The sequence below is a fragment of the Herpailurus yagouaroundi genome, unplaced genomic scaffold (genome assembly GCF_014898765.1).
Source record: "Herpailurus yagouaroundi ecotype Mexico unplaced genomic scaffold, PumYag 200, whole genome shotgun sequence".
Taxonomy (NCBI): Eukaryota; Metazoa; Chordata; class Mammalia; order Carnivora; family Felidae; genus Herpailurus; species Herpailurus yagouaroundi.
The window spans coordinates 488,240-504,984 of record NW_024412431.1 but is presented as its reverse complement, the minus strand read 5'-3'; the positions used below and the strand labels follow the sequence as shown (position 1 = coordinate 504,984).

At 45.6% G+C, this 16,745-nt stretch overlaps 1 protein-coding gene across 11 annotated transcripts in view; it reads left to right on the top strand.

Annotated features, from left to right (window-relative positions):
• Positions 1-2,947: 2,947 nt before the first annotated feature.
• Positions 2,948-16,745, top strand: part of HNRNPM (heterogeneous nuclear ribonucleoprotein M) — a 40,794-nt gene continuing 26,996 nt past the window's right edge. For 5 of the 11 annotated variants that reach the window (XM_040449701.1, XM_040449706.1, XM_040449702.1 and 2 more), the window contains exons 1-2: positions 2,949-3,116; positions 12,700-12,869. In XM_040449701.1, the coding sequence (XP_040305635.1) occupies positions 3,004-3,116; positions 12,700-12,869 (283 nt within the window). In that variant the 5' untranslated portion in view covers positions 2,949-3,003. Of the gene's footprint in view, positions 3,117-12,699; positions 12,870-16,745 lie in introns of those variants that run through there. The other 6 variants (XM_040449707.1, XM_040449703.1, XM_040449700.1 and 3 more) reach the window with 4 other exon arrangements.

Sequence of the window (16,745 nt, the reverse complement as noted above, 5' to 3'; positions counted from 1 at the left end):
AGCCGCACTTGGAGTCCTGTGATTGAGGGGCAGAGGGGCAGGAGAGAGGCAGCAGGAAGGGTGAGCATGACGGATGGTCCCCAAGTGTCTCAGCTCGGCCAGTGCTCAGGGCCCTCTGCAGCTTTTTACTCTACATAGGTCTGGCACCCGCTCTCTCAGGGCAACTTTGGAGTGCTTCTCCTGAAGGTAGTGCAGAAGCCCCAGGATGTGCCATCACGAAAAGAGAAAGTCGTTTCCTTTGCAAATCTCTTCTAACACTTTTTTTTTTCCTAAGTTTATTTGTTTATTTTGGGGGAGGGAGGGGAGAGAGAGAGAGAATTCCATGCAGGCTCCTCACCATCTGTACGGAGCCTGATGAGGGGCTCGAACACACGAACCGTGAGATCACGACCTGAGCTAAAATCAAGAGTCAGACGCTTAACTGACTGAGCCACCCAGGCACCTCTCTTCTTCTTCTTCTTCTTCTTCTTCTTCTTCTTCTTCTTCTTCTTTTTTAATATTTTTATTTATTTTTGAGACAGAGAGAGACAGAGCATGAGCAGGGGAGGGGCAGAGACAGAGGGAGACACAGAATCCGAAGCAGGCTCCAGGCTCTGAGCTGTCAGCACAGTGCCTGACGCAGGGCTCGAACTCACAGACTGTGAGATCACGACCTGAGCCGAAGTCAGACGCTTAACCGACTGAGCCACTCAGACACCCCAGGCGCCCCTCTTCTAACACTTTTATAAAAAGTGAGGAGAAGTATGTAGTTTGGTGCTAGGTGGTCTTTAATGACCCTTAACCCTCGCAAAAGAGAGAGCAAGTCTTAGGCTCGGAGCTGTTGGCAGTGAGCATGACTGAATTTCTACTTTAACAGCATCATCCTCTTAATTTTCACAATAAGCAAGTTTTCAGTATGTGCTGTGATGTAAAGTAGAATTTAAAAGCATATTTCTTTTTTTTTTAAATGCTTATTTTGAGAGTGTGTACTTGCACACGTGCGTGCAGTGGACAGGCAGAGAGAGTGGGAGAGAGAGCGTCCCAAGCAGAGCCTCTAACAGCGCAGAGCCTGAAACGGGGCTCGATCCCACGATCCACGAGATCATGACCTGCGCTGAAGTCAAGAGTTGGACGCTTAACCAACTGAGCCACCCAGGCGCCCCCAAAAGGCTCTTTCTTTAAAGGAAAAGAATGTGTGCCAAAGGAAAGTGTGAAGAATAGTTCAGGAGACTGCAAAATTCCTGGGGGCAGTGTTGGGTTAAGTCAACCAGCCCCCAGCCCGTAGGAGCTTGGCCTGGAAGAATTTGTCTCTTCAACCAGGGCCTGGCTTATCCCTGATTTCCAGTCACACTGAAGGAGAAGGGACTGGAGAGCCAGGTGGCTTCTTGTCCCTGTTGCTTTGCATTTGATTCGGACTTTGCTCCCTCTTTCTCTTAGACTGTTATGGTCTCCTCCACCCTGTCTGAGCCGCGCTGAACAAGGGGATTCAGAGGTTTGTGAGGCTCCTTCTGCCCCCTACAGTCTAGGGAGAGGATAGTAAAGCTTAGATTCCAGTGGGGCCACAGAAGAAGGGGGGTGTGCCCAGGAGATTTTAGTAGAGCAGAGGGGGTGTGGGAGGAGGAGGTCCTTGAAGATGGGTGATAGGAGGAAATTTTGTGAGACACGAGTTTGGGAACTATGTGGGAGTGGGGCCTACCCTCTGTCAGGCTGGGCTACTGGATTTCTTCTCTGGGCCTGGAATTCTCAGCCTGGGTCAGAATCACCAGGAAGATTTAAGCAGCTAGGAGGGTGTGGCAGATGAGATATTCCTCCAGAGCTTGATGAGGTGTAGAGAAGGGGTAAAGAGAACTTTCCCTTTGTAAGCCCAGAGAGAGCTTGATGGCTGGATGGAAAGTTCTTCGAGATCCAGCAAAGCACTTCAAAGTTCCAGAGACACGGGGGAGGGAGGTGCTGTGGGGAAAGGGAGCCTGAGGCCTCTAAATACTCTCCTGGGCTCTGGCCTCTTCCCAAGCCAATGTGGTTTCCTCATGACACATCCTCTAACAGCCCTTGAAAACCTGTTTCTGGACAGAGTCAAGCCTTCAGGACAAAGGAATCCAGGGGTAGGCAGAAAGGGGCCCCAGTTAAGGGACTCTCCTGGCCTGTGACTAATTTCTTCCATCATGTTTGGATTCTTGCTTTTTCATTCACTCAAGAAACATCCGTGATTCGGGCCCCTGGGTGGTTCAGTCGGTTGAGCATCTGATTGTTGATTTCGGCTTGACATGATCTCTCCGTCCAATGGGATCCAGCCCCTCGTCGGGCTCCGAGCTGACAGCACAGAGCCTGCTTGGGCTTCTCTCTCTGTCCCTCCCTCTCTCTCTCTCAAAATAAATAAATAAACTCAAAAATTAAAAAAAAAAAAAAAAAAGAAACATCTGTGAGCACATGCTAAGTCCTCAGCCACATGTTTTGGTTCTTGGTTAATGGGTTCAGTGAGAGGAACGTAGGCCACGAGCTCTGCACCCAGGAGCTCCCAATGTGGTAGGGAGACAGGCCAGACAGAGGCCACAGATATTCTTGGTGCAGGATGATACTTGCTTAGGGAGACAGCATTTCGCACAGCAGTTCTGCCTGTTCTGACCAGTATCCTGGCCCTCCTAGCCTAGCTAATTCCTCTATATTCTAGGAAACAGAACTTTCTCGCTGCCTCTGCGCCAACTCTGATTACAGAAAGCTGGGAATGAGTAGGTCCAGGTGGGGAGGTGGGGAGATACTCTCCTGCTAGACTTGGAGAGCTGGTGGAGTATCCAATAGGTGCCTAAAGCAAATTCGTCGCGATAATGAATGAATAACAGCTGCGCGTGTGCGCTTGCGCGCGGCGGGGGCGTGGCCCGGGGCAGGGGCGTGGCCCGTGGCGGGAGGGGACGAGGCGGGAGCCGGTCCCTGCGCGCGCAGGCGTTACTGGTCGCGCCGAGTCACGTGAGCGCGCAGGCGCAGCGCCGCGCAGCCCGTACCCTCACACAAAGCCCAGACGCGGAGAAAATGGCGGCAGGGGTCGAAGCGGCGGCCGAGGTGGCGGCGACGGAACCTAAAATGGAGGAGGAGAGCGGCACGCCCGGCGTGCCAAGTGGCAACGGGGCCCCGGGCCCGAAGGGGTGAGTATTCCACGGCTCCTTGTCCCGGGCCGGTCATCTTCGCGGCGGCCGGCGGCGGCTCCGTTAGGTCTGTTGGCGGCCTCCCACCGGCGCGGCCTCGGCCCGGGCCTTCCCCGCCGGGCCTTCCGAGGGTGGGGGCGGCCGAGGCCGTGAGGAGTGAAGCCGGGCGACCCCGTGGACGCCTCAAGGGTCGCACCCTCCTCGCAGGCCTGGGTCCTCCACTCCGCGGGTCCCTCTAGGCCGGGCCCGACGCCGAGGCCTGCGGCCCGGGCCCTGCGCACGGGGTTGATGGCGCGGCCCGGGGAGTCGCAGAGTCCGCGGCCCGCTCGCCTGTCGGGTGACCTTGGGTTGAGTGGTTTCCCATCCCGCCCTCCCCCACCGTCCGTGGTCTCAGTTTCCCGATCCGTGAAGTGGGGGGAGGGGAGGGAGTGCGCGCGCAGGGTTTCGCGCGCGGTGAGCCTCGGTAAACGGCAGCCGAGGCGGGTAGATTTCATTCGGCCGGGACCGCGAGGCCGGTTCGGGGCGCCTCCTCTTCCTTTTCCCCTTCCCCCGCCCCGCGGGAAGTGCCTCGGCCAGAGCCGCGCTAGCCCTGCGCTGTGGCTCCGGCCAGAGTCCCTCGTCGCGTCCTTCGCTCCTCTCCAGGTGCGCAGTACGTATTTGTAGAGAGTTCGGACCTTGCTGCTCGGTGTTCACCCTTAGAAACAAGAAAGGGTAGCGGAGAAGAAAGAAACTTCTTCCGTGTTCCAGGGGAAGCTTTTCCATCACCAGGCGGGCTCACCACTTGCAAACTTCGTCACCTTTTAAACCCAGCGTGGGGCTCTGTGCGGGGTCCTTGGTTTTTCAAGTTTAATTAAAGCTTCGAAGTGTTATCCTGTGTCCCCCCTGAAACCCACCCATTCTGATTACAGTCACCTGAAAGACGTCGTGGCTATGACCAACAGCTGTCCGGCCAGGAGGGGGGAAGCCTGGGCACGCATTTGATTTTAACACAAGTTAAAAAAAAAAAAAAATGTGGTAACGTGCATAACATAAAATTTACAGTTCTAGCCATTTTTGAATGTGCGATTCAGTGGCATTAAGCGCATTCACCGTGTTGTGCAGCTATCAACCCTTGTCCATGTGCAGAACGTTCATCTTCCCAAACAAACTGGAGCCTTTATACAGTAACTTATTCTCTCCCTTTCCCCAGGTTCTGGTTACTTGTATATACTTTTCTCTCTATGAATTTGCCTTCCCAGAAATTTTTAATATGCGTAACTAGAGTTTGATAGTGAACGTAGCCCCGAAATTGCTTTGTTAATGAGCATTCAGTCAACACTAGCTTTGTTAAACTTTCTCTTCTTAGGTGGAGAGGAACAAAATACCATGGTTACTGGTCCTGAGAAATCACAACAGAAAAGGCATCCTGGAAGTTTTTCCAATACCTGACTGTTGAAAACTGGAAAGAGAGATGTTCACTTGGACTTTTTTCATCATCTATTTAGGGAGCTTTGTAGGATTTTTGAGGGCCATAGTTGGGGGCGTTTAAGATACATATTTTTCCCGTATTTTATCTTTTAAAGCATTTATCACAGGGTGAAGTGTTGCTGGAACCATGTTAGGTGAGAAGTTGGATAAATTATAAATTATAGCAGCTGGGGGACAGTTTTCAAATTTCCCATTTTCCTGTGCATTTTCAAGTGGTCATTTTGTGATTGATTCATTTAAGATGTGGACTATTAGGAAGAACCTGAAGGCTTTTAGAGAGAAAAATACCCCTTGTTGGAAAGAATCCAGAGTTTAGGACTGCTTAATAGAGGATATATTAATTAGCAACATTTAGATCGGTTTTGTGTGGCTGGGGGAAAACTTTTTTTTTTTTTTTTTTTTTTTTGGTGTGAGGAAGCTTAGGAAACCGAGCTCTTTGGAATAAAGTCTTTGCCCAGAAGAGGAGGCAATTTACATTTCTGTAGTAGGGTAATTACGTTGTGAGAAGTAAAAGGAATTATCCGGCTGGGAGCTTGGAGGGGCCACCCTCCCTCCAACCTAACCTGCCCCCAGGGAGCTGTTGGAGGTGGATGAGAGAAGATGAGTGGGGAGGGGCTGGGAGGAGAGTGTCTAAAGGATTTTAGGTGTTTGCTTTGTTATTTGTAAGGAACTGAAGCTGCTTTAGCATTTTATGCTAAAATACTGGGAGCCAGCTGGTGGGCAATGAATTCCAGGCTAAGGAATCCAGATTTTTATCTTGAAAGCCTTTTTAGGGATGGGAATTGAGTGAAGCGCTTCTTCTGACCTGTCTGTAGCGGGAGTGGAGTGTGCTGGACAGCAAAAAAGCAATGAGCAAGCAAGCTTGATTGAGGACCCCGGATAGGAAAGCTTGTTTTCCAGTTCCTTTTCTCCTGTGTGTGGGAGGACTTGTTTTATTTTGATGAGAAATTTTCATCTAAAGGCAATCAAGATTCAGAGTTAGAGTATATTTAGTATGTTTTGTTGGGGAAAAAGCATTCATTTTAGAGGACTACATGTGGGGTTAGGTGTCCCGCCCCCAGTTAAGTAAAGGTTGCACCATATATTTAAAATCAGTGACTTAACCTATTCTTTTTCTAGATTAATCTTGTGGCTGAATCAGAAAATTGAGAGATGGACTGGTCATTTCAAAAATAAGAAACTGTATTTAGTATAGCTTCCCAGGGAGGTAACGTTAACTCTGTTGTAGAACCGAGAAAAAAAAATATATATATATATATTTTAAACAATTGAGAAAACTCATTAAGGAAATTGACCCAGAGACCAGGGTGGCCATCTTGATTCCAAGGGCCTTGTTGCTTCCACAGTGCTACCCCGGTAACCTCTCTAAACATAGTCAGTGGAAGTGTTTTATTTAAACCAAATTCTCTGCTTTGCAGTGATTTGAGTGTTTGCTGTACTTTAAAAAGTGTATACTTGATAAAAAGGATTTTTGAGGCACATTACATTGTGAGCTCAACTTTAGAATGGGGGCCCCAGATGATTTGAATGCATGCTGCCAGCTCCTTGCTTTTACTTTTTTCTTTGATTTTATTCATGGCTAGGCAAAGAGATCCTCTGCAAAGATTAGGTTGTTTTTTTTGGGGTTCTCAGATGGGCTCTTGCATTACCATGTTTTACAGTCCGAGTTGAAAGCTGAATTGCTCCTCCCGTAGACTGTAGCGGCTGTGCCTAGGTGGCCTCAGCCACCGCCCTGGTGGACTTTTAAAAAAAAAAAATTTTTTTTTTCAACGTTTATTTATTTTTGGGACAGAGAGAGACAGAGCATGAACGGGGGAGGGGCAGAGAGAGAGGGAGACACAGAATCGGAAACAGGCTCCAGGCTCTGAGCCATCAGCCCAGAGCCCGATGCGGGGCTTGAACCCACGGACCGCGAGATCGTGACCTGGCTGAAGTCGGACGCTCAACCGACTGCGCCACCCAGGCGCCCCCCTGGTGGACTTTTAATCACTATGTAACAGCAGAAGGCTAGGACTGAATCCATCCCCGTCAGAATTGTTACAGAAATCTGTCAGTGCCACTGTTACTGTGTGCTGAGTCTCCTTCAGACCTGTAAGTGTGGCTAGTAAGGAACTGAAGCCTAGCGAGGAGATGGTGACGTTGGGGTTCAGACCTGGATATGTGATGCTTAGTTACCTGTCCTGCTCCTTTGCATATTGTGCTTAACATTTACCAAGCTGCTTTTTGTTCGATTGTTTGTTGATTCTCACAGCATCCCCGTGAGCTACCTTGGGTACAGGTTTTGCTGGTTTTGCGGCTAAAAAACCAGCCAGATAGAGAGCTGGAGTCATGAGTAGTGCTGTGAACAGTAAATACATTAGAGGAGCTGAGGACCTAATGTGAGCAGGGATTGGAGGAGGAGGGAATCTTTCCCTCAGGAGATCTGATCAGGTTTTCAGGGTGTTGGGGTTGCCATTCAAACTACACTCTTTGTTGAAAAACTAAAAGCAATGAGAGCATTGAATGCCGTGGAGGAGGCGTAAGAGAAAGAGGGTTGGGATTCAGCAAATGTAGCAGTTTTTTGTGGAGCAGGCACTGTCTTTTTAGTTGTGGTCTTTAGGTACAGTATAATTCTAGCACGGTGGGGCAGTGACATGAAGAATGATTAGCTCAAAGAATGCAGTGAAACAATTCCATAAGCCATAGGAAACCTACTTCATCTTAATGACTTGGAAGGTGTTTAACAGGTATCTTACGCTTGGTTTTTGTTGTATCATGAAATAGATTGATGGAATGTTAGAAAAAAATTTCATGTTGCATCTGTTTAGAACTTAGGGTGAGTGATCGGGTGCCAGAGTAGACCATGTTCATTGGGAGTTGAGAGCCGGTTAGCAAGCAGAATGTTGGTAAGACGTTTAGCTGGTCTAGGTATATTTCTTATTGTGGCTTCAGTCTCTCTGAAAGATTACTTTAAAGTCTACTTTATGTTGGGGCACCTGGGTGGCTCAGTGGGTTTAGTGTCCGACTTCAGCTCAGGTCATGATCTTGTGGTTCGTGGGTTCGAGCCCCGCGTCGGGCTCTGTGCTGACAGCTCGGAGCCTGGAGTCTGTTTCAGATTCTGTGTCTCCCTCTCTCTGCTCCTCCCCTGCTTGCACTCTGTCTGTCTCTCTCTCTCTCTCTCTCTCTCTCTCTCTCTCTTTCTCTCAAAAGTAAATAAACATTAAAAAAATTAAAATCTACTTTGTGTTGGAGTTACAAATCAAGTTATTAGAGTTAGTTTGAAATTCCACAAGCAGAAGTAGAAACTTTATAAAAAATCTGTATTGCTGAGGTGTGTGGGTGGCTCAGTTAAGCGTCTGACTCTTGTTTGACTCTTGATTTTGGCTCAGGTCATGATCTCACAGCTTGTGGGATCAAGCCTCGGAATGGGCTCTGTGCGGAGCTTGCTTGGGATTCTCTTTCCCTCTCTCACTGCCCTTCCCGTTTGTGCACACGTGCTCTCTCTCAAAATAAATAAAAATAAACATCAGAAACTGTATTGGTGTTATTGGCACAATAAGCACACGTGTTGGAAACGTGCAGCTTGGTGTCAGTATTATGAATCCCTCACTGAATCGGTGTAATGAATATGTCTGTGAAGCCCACAAGTTTTTTCTCTCCTCTGTAATCTTTGGAGTTCTCTCCCCCTACCCCCAAGCATAGATCTGCTTTCCTTCAGTATGCATCAGTAGTTCTCAACACAGTTGACTTTTTTCCTCTCCGGGGTACATTTAGAAGTGTCTTGGAGACATTTTTGTTTTTCACCTGTAAGACTGAGGGATGGGGTTGCTACTGGAACCTCTTGGGTAGAGGTCAGGGATGCATGCGGCAGTCCGTAGTGCTGAGGCTGAGAAACCGTGGTGTGGATTAGCTTGCCAGATTAGATTTTCTCAAATACAAACTTTTATATGATGGGATCCTATGTATACTCCTTGTTTTGGTCTGGTTTGTTCGAGTAGGATTGTGTTGAGATTCCCTTTTGTTGGGTATAGTTTTTTACTTTTTGTTGCTGAGTAGCATTTCAGCTTATGGTTCTACTACAATTTGGTTTTTCATTTACCTGTTTAGTAGACAGATTTCCAGTTTTAGGGTATTACAAATGTTGCTGTGAATATTTAGGTACAAGTTTTTGTATGAATATATGCTTTATTTTCTCTTGGATAAGTAGCTGTGAATGATTGGGTCATATGGTAGGTGTGTGTTTAATATTTTTAGGGTCTGTAATCTAAATTTGGGGTATCTGGGAGTAAGCAGTTTATCAATTTCAAAATATAATCCACTTATAAAAATTTACTTTTTTTTCTTTAAATTTTTTTTAATGTTTATTTTTTGACAGAGAGATAGTGTGAGTTGGGTAAGGGCAAAGAGAGAGGGAGACAGCGACTCTGAAGCAGGCTCCAGGTTCTGAGCTGTCCTGATGCTGGGCTCAAACTCCTCAACTGCGAGATCATGACCTGGGACGAAGTTGGCCGCTTGACGGACTGAGCCACCCAGGTGCCCCTAAAAACTTACTTCTAAAAGGTTTTCGGAATTAAATGTTATAAATATCTTAGGGCTATAGAAGAATAGTCCCCCAATTTTATCCTGAAGATAAGTGAGAAAATCAAATTGGGCATTCAGGATACCACTTTTTTTTTTTTAAGTTTATTTATTTTGAGAGCACAGTCGAGGGAGGAACAGGGAGAGAGAGAATCCCACTTAGGCTCTGCACTGTCAGCACAGAGTGTGATGCAGGCTTGAACTCATGAACCACGAGATCGTGACCTGAACCGAAATCAAGAGTTGGGATGCTGAACCGAGTGAACCACCCAGGCACCCCGAGGATACCACTCTTAAAGCCCTCACATTCTCAAAAGTTGAATGTGTATTTTGAGTGGGATTTCTTTGAGGGTGGTCTGCAATTCTATCAAGAGGGGTTGGTCGTGTAGATATTACTTAAGACAAAAGAAAAGTTTACAAAGGGGCAGGCACCTGGCTGTTTCAGTCCGTAGAACATGTGACTTTTGATCTCGGGGTTGTGAGTGCAAGCCTCATGTTAGAGGTAGAGATTATGAAAAGCATTTTTTAAAAAGAAGAATTGGTAGTGATCTTTGGGTTTACGAAAAGGTCAGTTTTTTGGGAAGCTGGAAGTGATGATAGTTCTGACCCCTTTGACTTAGGATGAAACTTCTCCGTGGAAATGATGAGCCAGAGAAGGATTGGGGTACAGAGTGCTGTGCTCACATCTTGGGCATAATCCATATGAGCTGCTTGCTTGATGGTGAGCCGTGTGATAGGGATTAACCCCAAACCAAATACCCAGCTTCTGTGGTTAGATTGGGTAGCTAGTTTATTCTCAGCCATAATGATCTGCAGAATGTAGGCTAGACACTTTGTTACCTGCTTTGGTTGTAATTAGTTGTTTATACATTTTGTAACTAGTAGATGAACTGAGCAGGTCTGTGAAAACACAGATGCAACTATTACTGTGTCATGGACTTTGTGTCAGGATGATGTTTTTTAACATAAATCAGAGTATTTAGGTTTTAAAAGAAACTAGATATTGAAATACTTTTTTATGCACAGACCCTCCCTGTAGGTCCGTGAAGGTAGGTTGATCTACATTTTATTGATTTTTACTAACACTTTCCTCCTATCTGCCAGGAACAAGAGACACTTTGGCAAATGCGCTCTTCGGCAGACTTTGGTGTGGGACTTTCTTATGGCATAGACAGGTGGTCTCTGGTGGTTGAGGGATTCCTTTGAGATCTGCTTGTGGTGTGCAGTCAGCCTGAGAAGGCTCTTGTGTGAACCTGGGTAGACCGTAGAATTCTAGGAATTTAGAGACTAGAGTGGCCATACCCCTTCACATCTGCCAGCCTCTGTGAAGGAAGTCTATTTATTGCATGTTGGTGTAGTTAAAATCATGGAGGAAGCTGCTTTCCTTACTTTTGCCTAGGAGGTTACTTTCACTGGGTTACCACTTGGCACCCTTGTGTTTGGATATGAGGGACCAGCAGAAGAAACTCTGGGGTTTATAAAAAAGTTGCTAAGTTGATAACATTAAAATTTTCCAAGTGGGGTGGCTGGGTGGCTCAGTTGGTACGGCATGTGACTCTTGATCTCAGGGTCATGAGTTAAAGCCTCATGGGGGGCATATAGATTACTTAAAAAATTTTTTGGGGGGTGCCTGGGTGGCTCGGTCGGTTAATCGTCCGACTTCGACTCAGGTCATGATCTCATGGTCTGTGAGTTCGAGCCCCGCATCAGGCTCTGTGCCAACAGCTCAGAGCCTGGAGCCTGCTTCTGATTCTGTGTCTCCCTCTCTCTCTGACCCTACCCCGTTTATGCGCTGTTTCTCTCTGTCTCAAAAATAAATAAACATTTAAAAAAATAATAAAAAAAAAATCCCCCCCCACCCCAAGTAAATACTTCTCTAAGCTATCATCTGGTATTTGGACACTACTTTTCCCATGCAAGGAAGACGTATCCTAGAGTAAAGGTCAGCCCTTTAATTAAACGAAGGTGGGTTTGTAAATCAGTAATAGACAATCTTGGCTTTTTGTTTTTTCCGTTTTAGTCATGGATCACAAAGTCTGCTAAAATCTGTGGTTTGGGAGTTTTCTGCATTTTCACTGGGGGAAAGCATAGGGCTTGGTAAGCAGAAAGTGCAGGACCCAGCGTAGGAAGCGAGAGAACTTCCTGTGTCTGTTGGATCCCCATTTGTTCCTGATCACCTCTTACCGGTGTCTGCCTGTAGTCACAGGGGGCTGAACAAGAGTGGGCAAGCAGCTCACGGAGTAGCTTCACTTGGCCTGTGTGTGGGCCCTGCCCTGGCCGCACACACTGGCCTGTTTCTCTGTGCTGTCGCCTAAGTTTCCAGCCTAATGTCTGATTCTGTGCTTTGGAGGTTTGCTTGTGAAACCTTCTAAGCTGAATTTGTATCTGTAGAGCTTAGAAACGAAGTGTTATGGCATGGAGACTCCTGACACAGAAAGGTAAAGAGTATTACAGGAAAAGCCACACCAGAAGAACATTCACCCTTTGCTGAAGGTGGGATCGTCGGCTGTGTATTGTCTCTTACCCACCTCGGTTGCTCAGACTTTGGTTTTCCTAGGGTTGTATAGAGAACGACTTCTCTACTGTTAAAAAAAAAAACTGTGGTAAAATGTACGTAAAATATGCCGTTTTAACCGTGTGAAGTGTATAGTTCAGGGGGATTAAATACAATGTTGAGCATATACCACTGTCCATTTTCAGAACTTTCTTTCTCATCCATTAAACAATAACCCCTTTCCCAACTCCCTCCAGCTTCTGGAAACCTCTATTCTGTCTTCCTTATCTGTCTGACTTATTTTGCGTAGTATAATGTTTTCAAACTTCATCTGTGTTGCAGCATGTATCAGCATTCCGTGCCTTTTTATGGCTGAAGAATCTCTTTATGGCTGTACCACATTTCTTTATTCCATTCATCTGTTGGTGGACCCTTGGGTTGTTTCCACCTCTTGGCTATTACGAATAATGCTATTTGGTGTACAAGTATTTCCTCCTTCCTGTCACTTCTTTTGGGTCTGTACCCAGGAGTAGAATTGTTGGGTCATATGGTAATTATGTGTTTTAACTTTCTGAGTGACTGCCAAGCTTTTCTGTAGTGGCTGTACCATTTTATATTCCAGCTTAAAAAACATTTTCCCCCCCTCAAAATAAAAAGGTAGTGTTATTTGTGAAGTTAAAGTTGATTGGGCCTATGTGCACCAGCTCATTTCTGTTCCATGAAGTCTTGCAAATCTTCCCTTCTTTTTTCCTGTTTCTGGCATGAAATGAAAACACCTTGGGCAGGGAGTTGGCTCCTGGCTCCTGTCTCTATTATATCCCCTAGGAATGTGTGAAGGCAGAGGAGAGCACAGTTTATTGGGAATGGCTTCTTGATATGTGGGTTTTAAGGAGTGTGCTACTTTACCTTTCTGCTCTAGGAGCACTGAAGTTTGAATGTCTCAGAACAAAGTCAAGATTAGTCTTGTGATGGATGTAACTATGTGGAATTCTAAATCTGGCAAATCGAATACTGTCTTTCATGTTGTGCTAACATATGGACCCTTTTTTTTCCCTTCGAATTCAGTGAAGGAGAGCGACCTACTCAGAATGAGAAGAGGAAGGAGAAAAACATAAAAAGAGGAGGCAATCGCTTTGAGCCATATGCCAATCCAACTAAAAGATACAGAGCCTTCATTACAAACATACCTTTTGATGTGAAATGGCAGTCACTTAAAGACCTGGTTAAAGAAAAAGGTAATGGTACTGGTGGTCGAGTAGGGTAAGAAGGTTGATGTGTCATCTTTTCTGTGGCTAATTCCTTGGTTATTTTTTGTCAGTGGAAGTTGATCTGGGTAGAGCATTGTGTTCTGTCCAGGCTTGAGAGTTAAGCCGCTTTACCCACCCTACTTTTTTGTGTGGTCAGGCACCTGTGTGTCAAACAGGGTGGTTTGTATGGTCCTTTGGCCTACAAATGATTTTACTGGCTTAATATGGTTAATAGGACTTTGATTAAGCTTGAGGGGAACCTCTTTGTGTTAAGGAAATTTTTTGATTTCTTCATATTAGGTGGGAGAGGTTTTTCCTTTAAAAATTTTTTTTTAGCTTTTTAATTCTGGAGGGAAGGTAGTTTGTTTAAATTTTGTGGATGTCTTCCTGGGATCAAAATTTGGTAGTTGGAACTTGCGCTGCTCAGCTTCTAAATTCTAAAACATGAGCTTGTATTTAAACTTGGGCTTTTTCCACCCTGGGAAGAAACACGGGTTAGATTGGCAATTGGAGAGCTCAAAATAAGGCATCTGCCGGGCAGTGCCGTTCTTGCCGGCAAACATCAGTAGCGGCCTGGTGTCCCGGGCCAGGGCAGGGGGAGCAGCCGAAGCTCTGCTGCCACCAGGAGGTCCTAGGAGGCCGGTTGTCCCTGTGGTCCTCTGCCTCACCCCCTGTGCACACCATACGGATCCTCTTCCTTTTCACATTCTTGTTCTGCTTTTGTCTTCTTTCTTTCCTGATTCTTGGCCCTGCTGGTGGCACTCAGGGCTGAAGAGATTGCTCAGCCCTGGTTTAGACAAAACTATTGATAGAGAACAATTTGTCTGATGCCTTGAGGTCTCCCCCAAGGGAAACTAGAATCAAATTACCCTTAAATGGAGTCTTTTTGAAGGACTGAAAGTTACTGGTTTTCTGGAGCATTCATAACGAAAAGAGATGCAAGTTTGAATTGTCCCATGATTAACATTTCAGTGGCAGAGATGCCACTTGGATAGGCCATTCTGGTATGTGTACTGGTGCTCCCAGCATCGGGTTTTGAAATTATGACTGGCCCGCTGCCGTCACTGTCCCATCCATGACGCGCCAGAAGCACTAGGCACCGTGACCTTCTCTGTACAGTCATGTAGGCTGCTCCCGTGTAGTAGTTCTGCAGAGAACACGGATGGAAAAATGTTTCGGTGTGAGATTTGTTTTCCTGCCTCGATGAGCCAAATCATTCCTGCCAATGCTCCTAGGGCAAGAGTGAAGTTTCTTCTTTTTGTCTGAAGGGCGTGTCCTGTGGCATCCCAGATGCAGTGTTCTTGGTTTTTGGGACTGCTGCTTCAATACAAGCTTAGAATTTCTGTACAGTACAGTTGGGTCTCATTCGAATTAGTTTTTGGAATAACTCCCAAATTTGTGTTTTTGTGATTTGGTTGAACCGCTGAATTGCTACTTCCATTGATAATAAGGTATAGTAGTTCCAAGAACCAGGAATGTGGCTTTGAAAACGCAATTGTTAGAATTTTGTAAGAGATTGCAGGCCAAATTATTTTTTATTTTTAGGAGTGTGTGAACCAGTTTTGGGACATGATGGATAAAGTAGGTGACATTTTTACTGCTTTACCATTCAGTAATTCAGTTTTGGAAGCCTTAAAGCTGGTAGCAGCAGCAGCCATGACGTTTCTGGATGTAGAAGCAGTTCACCTCAATTTCCTATTTTGCACTGTATTAAGTGTGGGGCCAGCCTGGTGGTTTATTCGGATACTTCCAAACTGGTTCTCATATTCCCCTGGCATACTGCTATGAATGCCCTGGCTCAGCCCTTTCAGTGTATTTTTTTGGTGGTGTAACTTAGAATTACAGGTGTGCAGTAAATCAGTTATTTTAAACAAATCTTAAAATGTTCTTGTTTAGAGCTCCCCTGTATAGGTTAAATTAATTATTTTTCTGTTTCAGTTATTTGCAGTATTGTATGGTGGGTAAAGGGAATTCATAAGAGAAAGGTAATTTTTTATGGTAATGCTTCTGTTCAGCATGGGAAGTCTGAAGTTTACTGTTCACGTACATAGGCCTCCTTAAAAATGTTCTTATTTTTATTATAAGATTTAAAATTACAGTTTTATTCGTTTCTTGGTATGCTGAAAACACGTGTAGGTGGTTATTTGAAATCTGTAGTATTGAAACCTGTTGCAAGTAAGTTTTTATTTTTTGAAGGCCTGTTGCCGCAGCTAGGGACAGTTAGCACCCTAAAAGCGTCAGTCTCCAGGTAATCTCCAGAGTGGACCAGCTGCAGAGACCTGGCTTGTTATAACCCAGACGCTTTTTATTGGTCTGCCTTTTAAGAGTTTTGCTGTTTCAGGAAACCAGTGGAATAAGCTTCATTAGTTGTCTTCAACTGAAAGGTCTGGGAAATGTCCTGTCACTGCAACACTGTCTAATTGCCGCCTCTCAGAACTAAACTAGATGCTTTAAAGTGGCATGACCAGAGCTTTTCTAAGGCTAATCATGCCTGAGATTGCCTCTTGTACCCCTCCGTGATTCCTGATCTTTACCCCCTTACATGGCCGCCGGGCGTATGTTGTCCGTCTTAAGTTTTAGCATTTGGCAACATTCTAGGACATCGTATGAATGACACGTGTATTCTGTGATTGGTCACTTTGCCTTTTTCCCCTGGATGGGGTCACAAAGCTTGTTTGGTGCCCAGCTGTTTGGTGACACTATCATGAAATCAGCATCACTGAGTTTAAAGAGAAAATGCATGGAAAGCTTGTTTTGTCCTGAGTCGGGCTGCCTTTTTGCTCACTACCCACCCGTCCCCGTCCCCATCCCCCTATATTGGTCAGGGATGTGGCTTCAACAGTTTTCACAGCCCATAGAATTGAACGCTGAACTTTCCTCTTCCTGTTCTAAGTGTCCTGATGGAACAAAGGAAAGGTTTCTATTGTCCTTTCTCTTGACCATGTTTATTTTTAACAGAGATATTACATGGAACAAATAAATGGCTGCTGTGAACACCAAAGAGTTGCTGGATTGAAACCAAATTGAGAGTCAGGGTAATAGGAAATTTGAATTGGCGATTGTCACACCAGGTCCCAGTCACCCAGTTTTTACCCCTTGACAGATTGGAATCACATTGCAGGTGTTTGACCTTAAGGACTGGGTGAAAAACGGTGCTCTTGGGAATTTACACTTGGTGTTGTGCTACGTTCCTGGGAAGTCCTGTGTGGATGAATAAAGCTCCTTATTGGTTATTGGGCTGCTTGTTCTTGTTCTCCTGGCCTGACCAGGTAGTTGGCACATCGAGGTGGGGCGGTTGTAACCAGACAGGCCTGAGTTGGACCTGCCCTGAGTAAACAGCACCGTTGGAGGAATAAAGGAAAGTCCATGATGGAGTTTACTCTCAATCAATCCCAAGTTTATCAGCAGTCAGGTTGACCTGTGTAAGCAAGGATTTCTTTAAGCACTTAATCCTGTCTTCATTTAATGCATCACTCTGAGTAAATTTCAGATTCCAGCTGACAGAAAACTGAGGCCCAGAGGGCAAGTGTAGTCCAGAAGAAAGTCTCCCTTGGCCCTTGAAGACAACCTATGTTGTGGATTTATGGAGCCGAACTTTTATTTTCAATTTAAGTAAAAATCCATATCCAGTCCTTTTGTTCCTTTGTGTTTTCCTGTTTTGGAAATTCAGCCTGCATTTTTTAAAGAATTATGCTAAAGCATCTCTATCTGGGGGTACTTGGGTTGAACCTGGACAGTGTAGCCCGCCTTAGCTTACTTGGTAGGTTTTGGTTTAGTTAGAGAAGTAGTGGTCTTCAGCTTTTGCTATGAAAGTAGCAAGAACGGGCTCCATAAGTATCCAGTTTGTCCATTAAATTAAGTAGA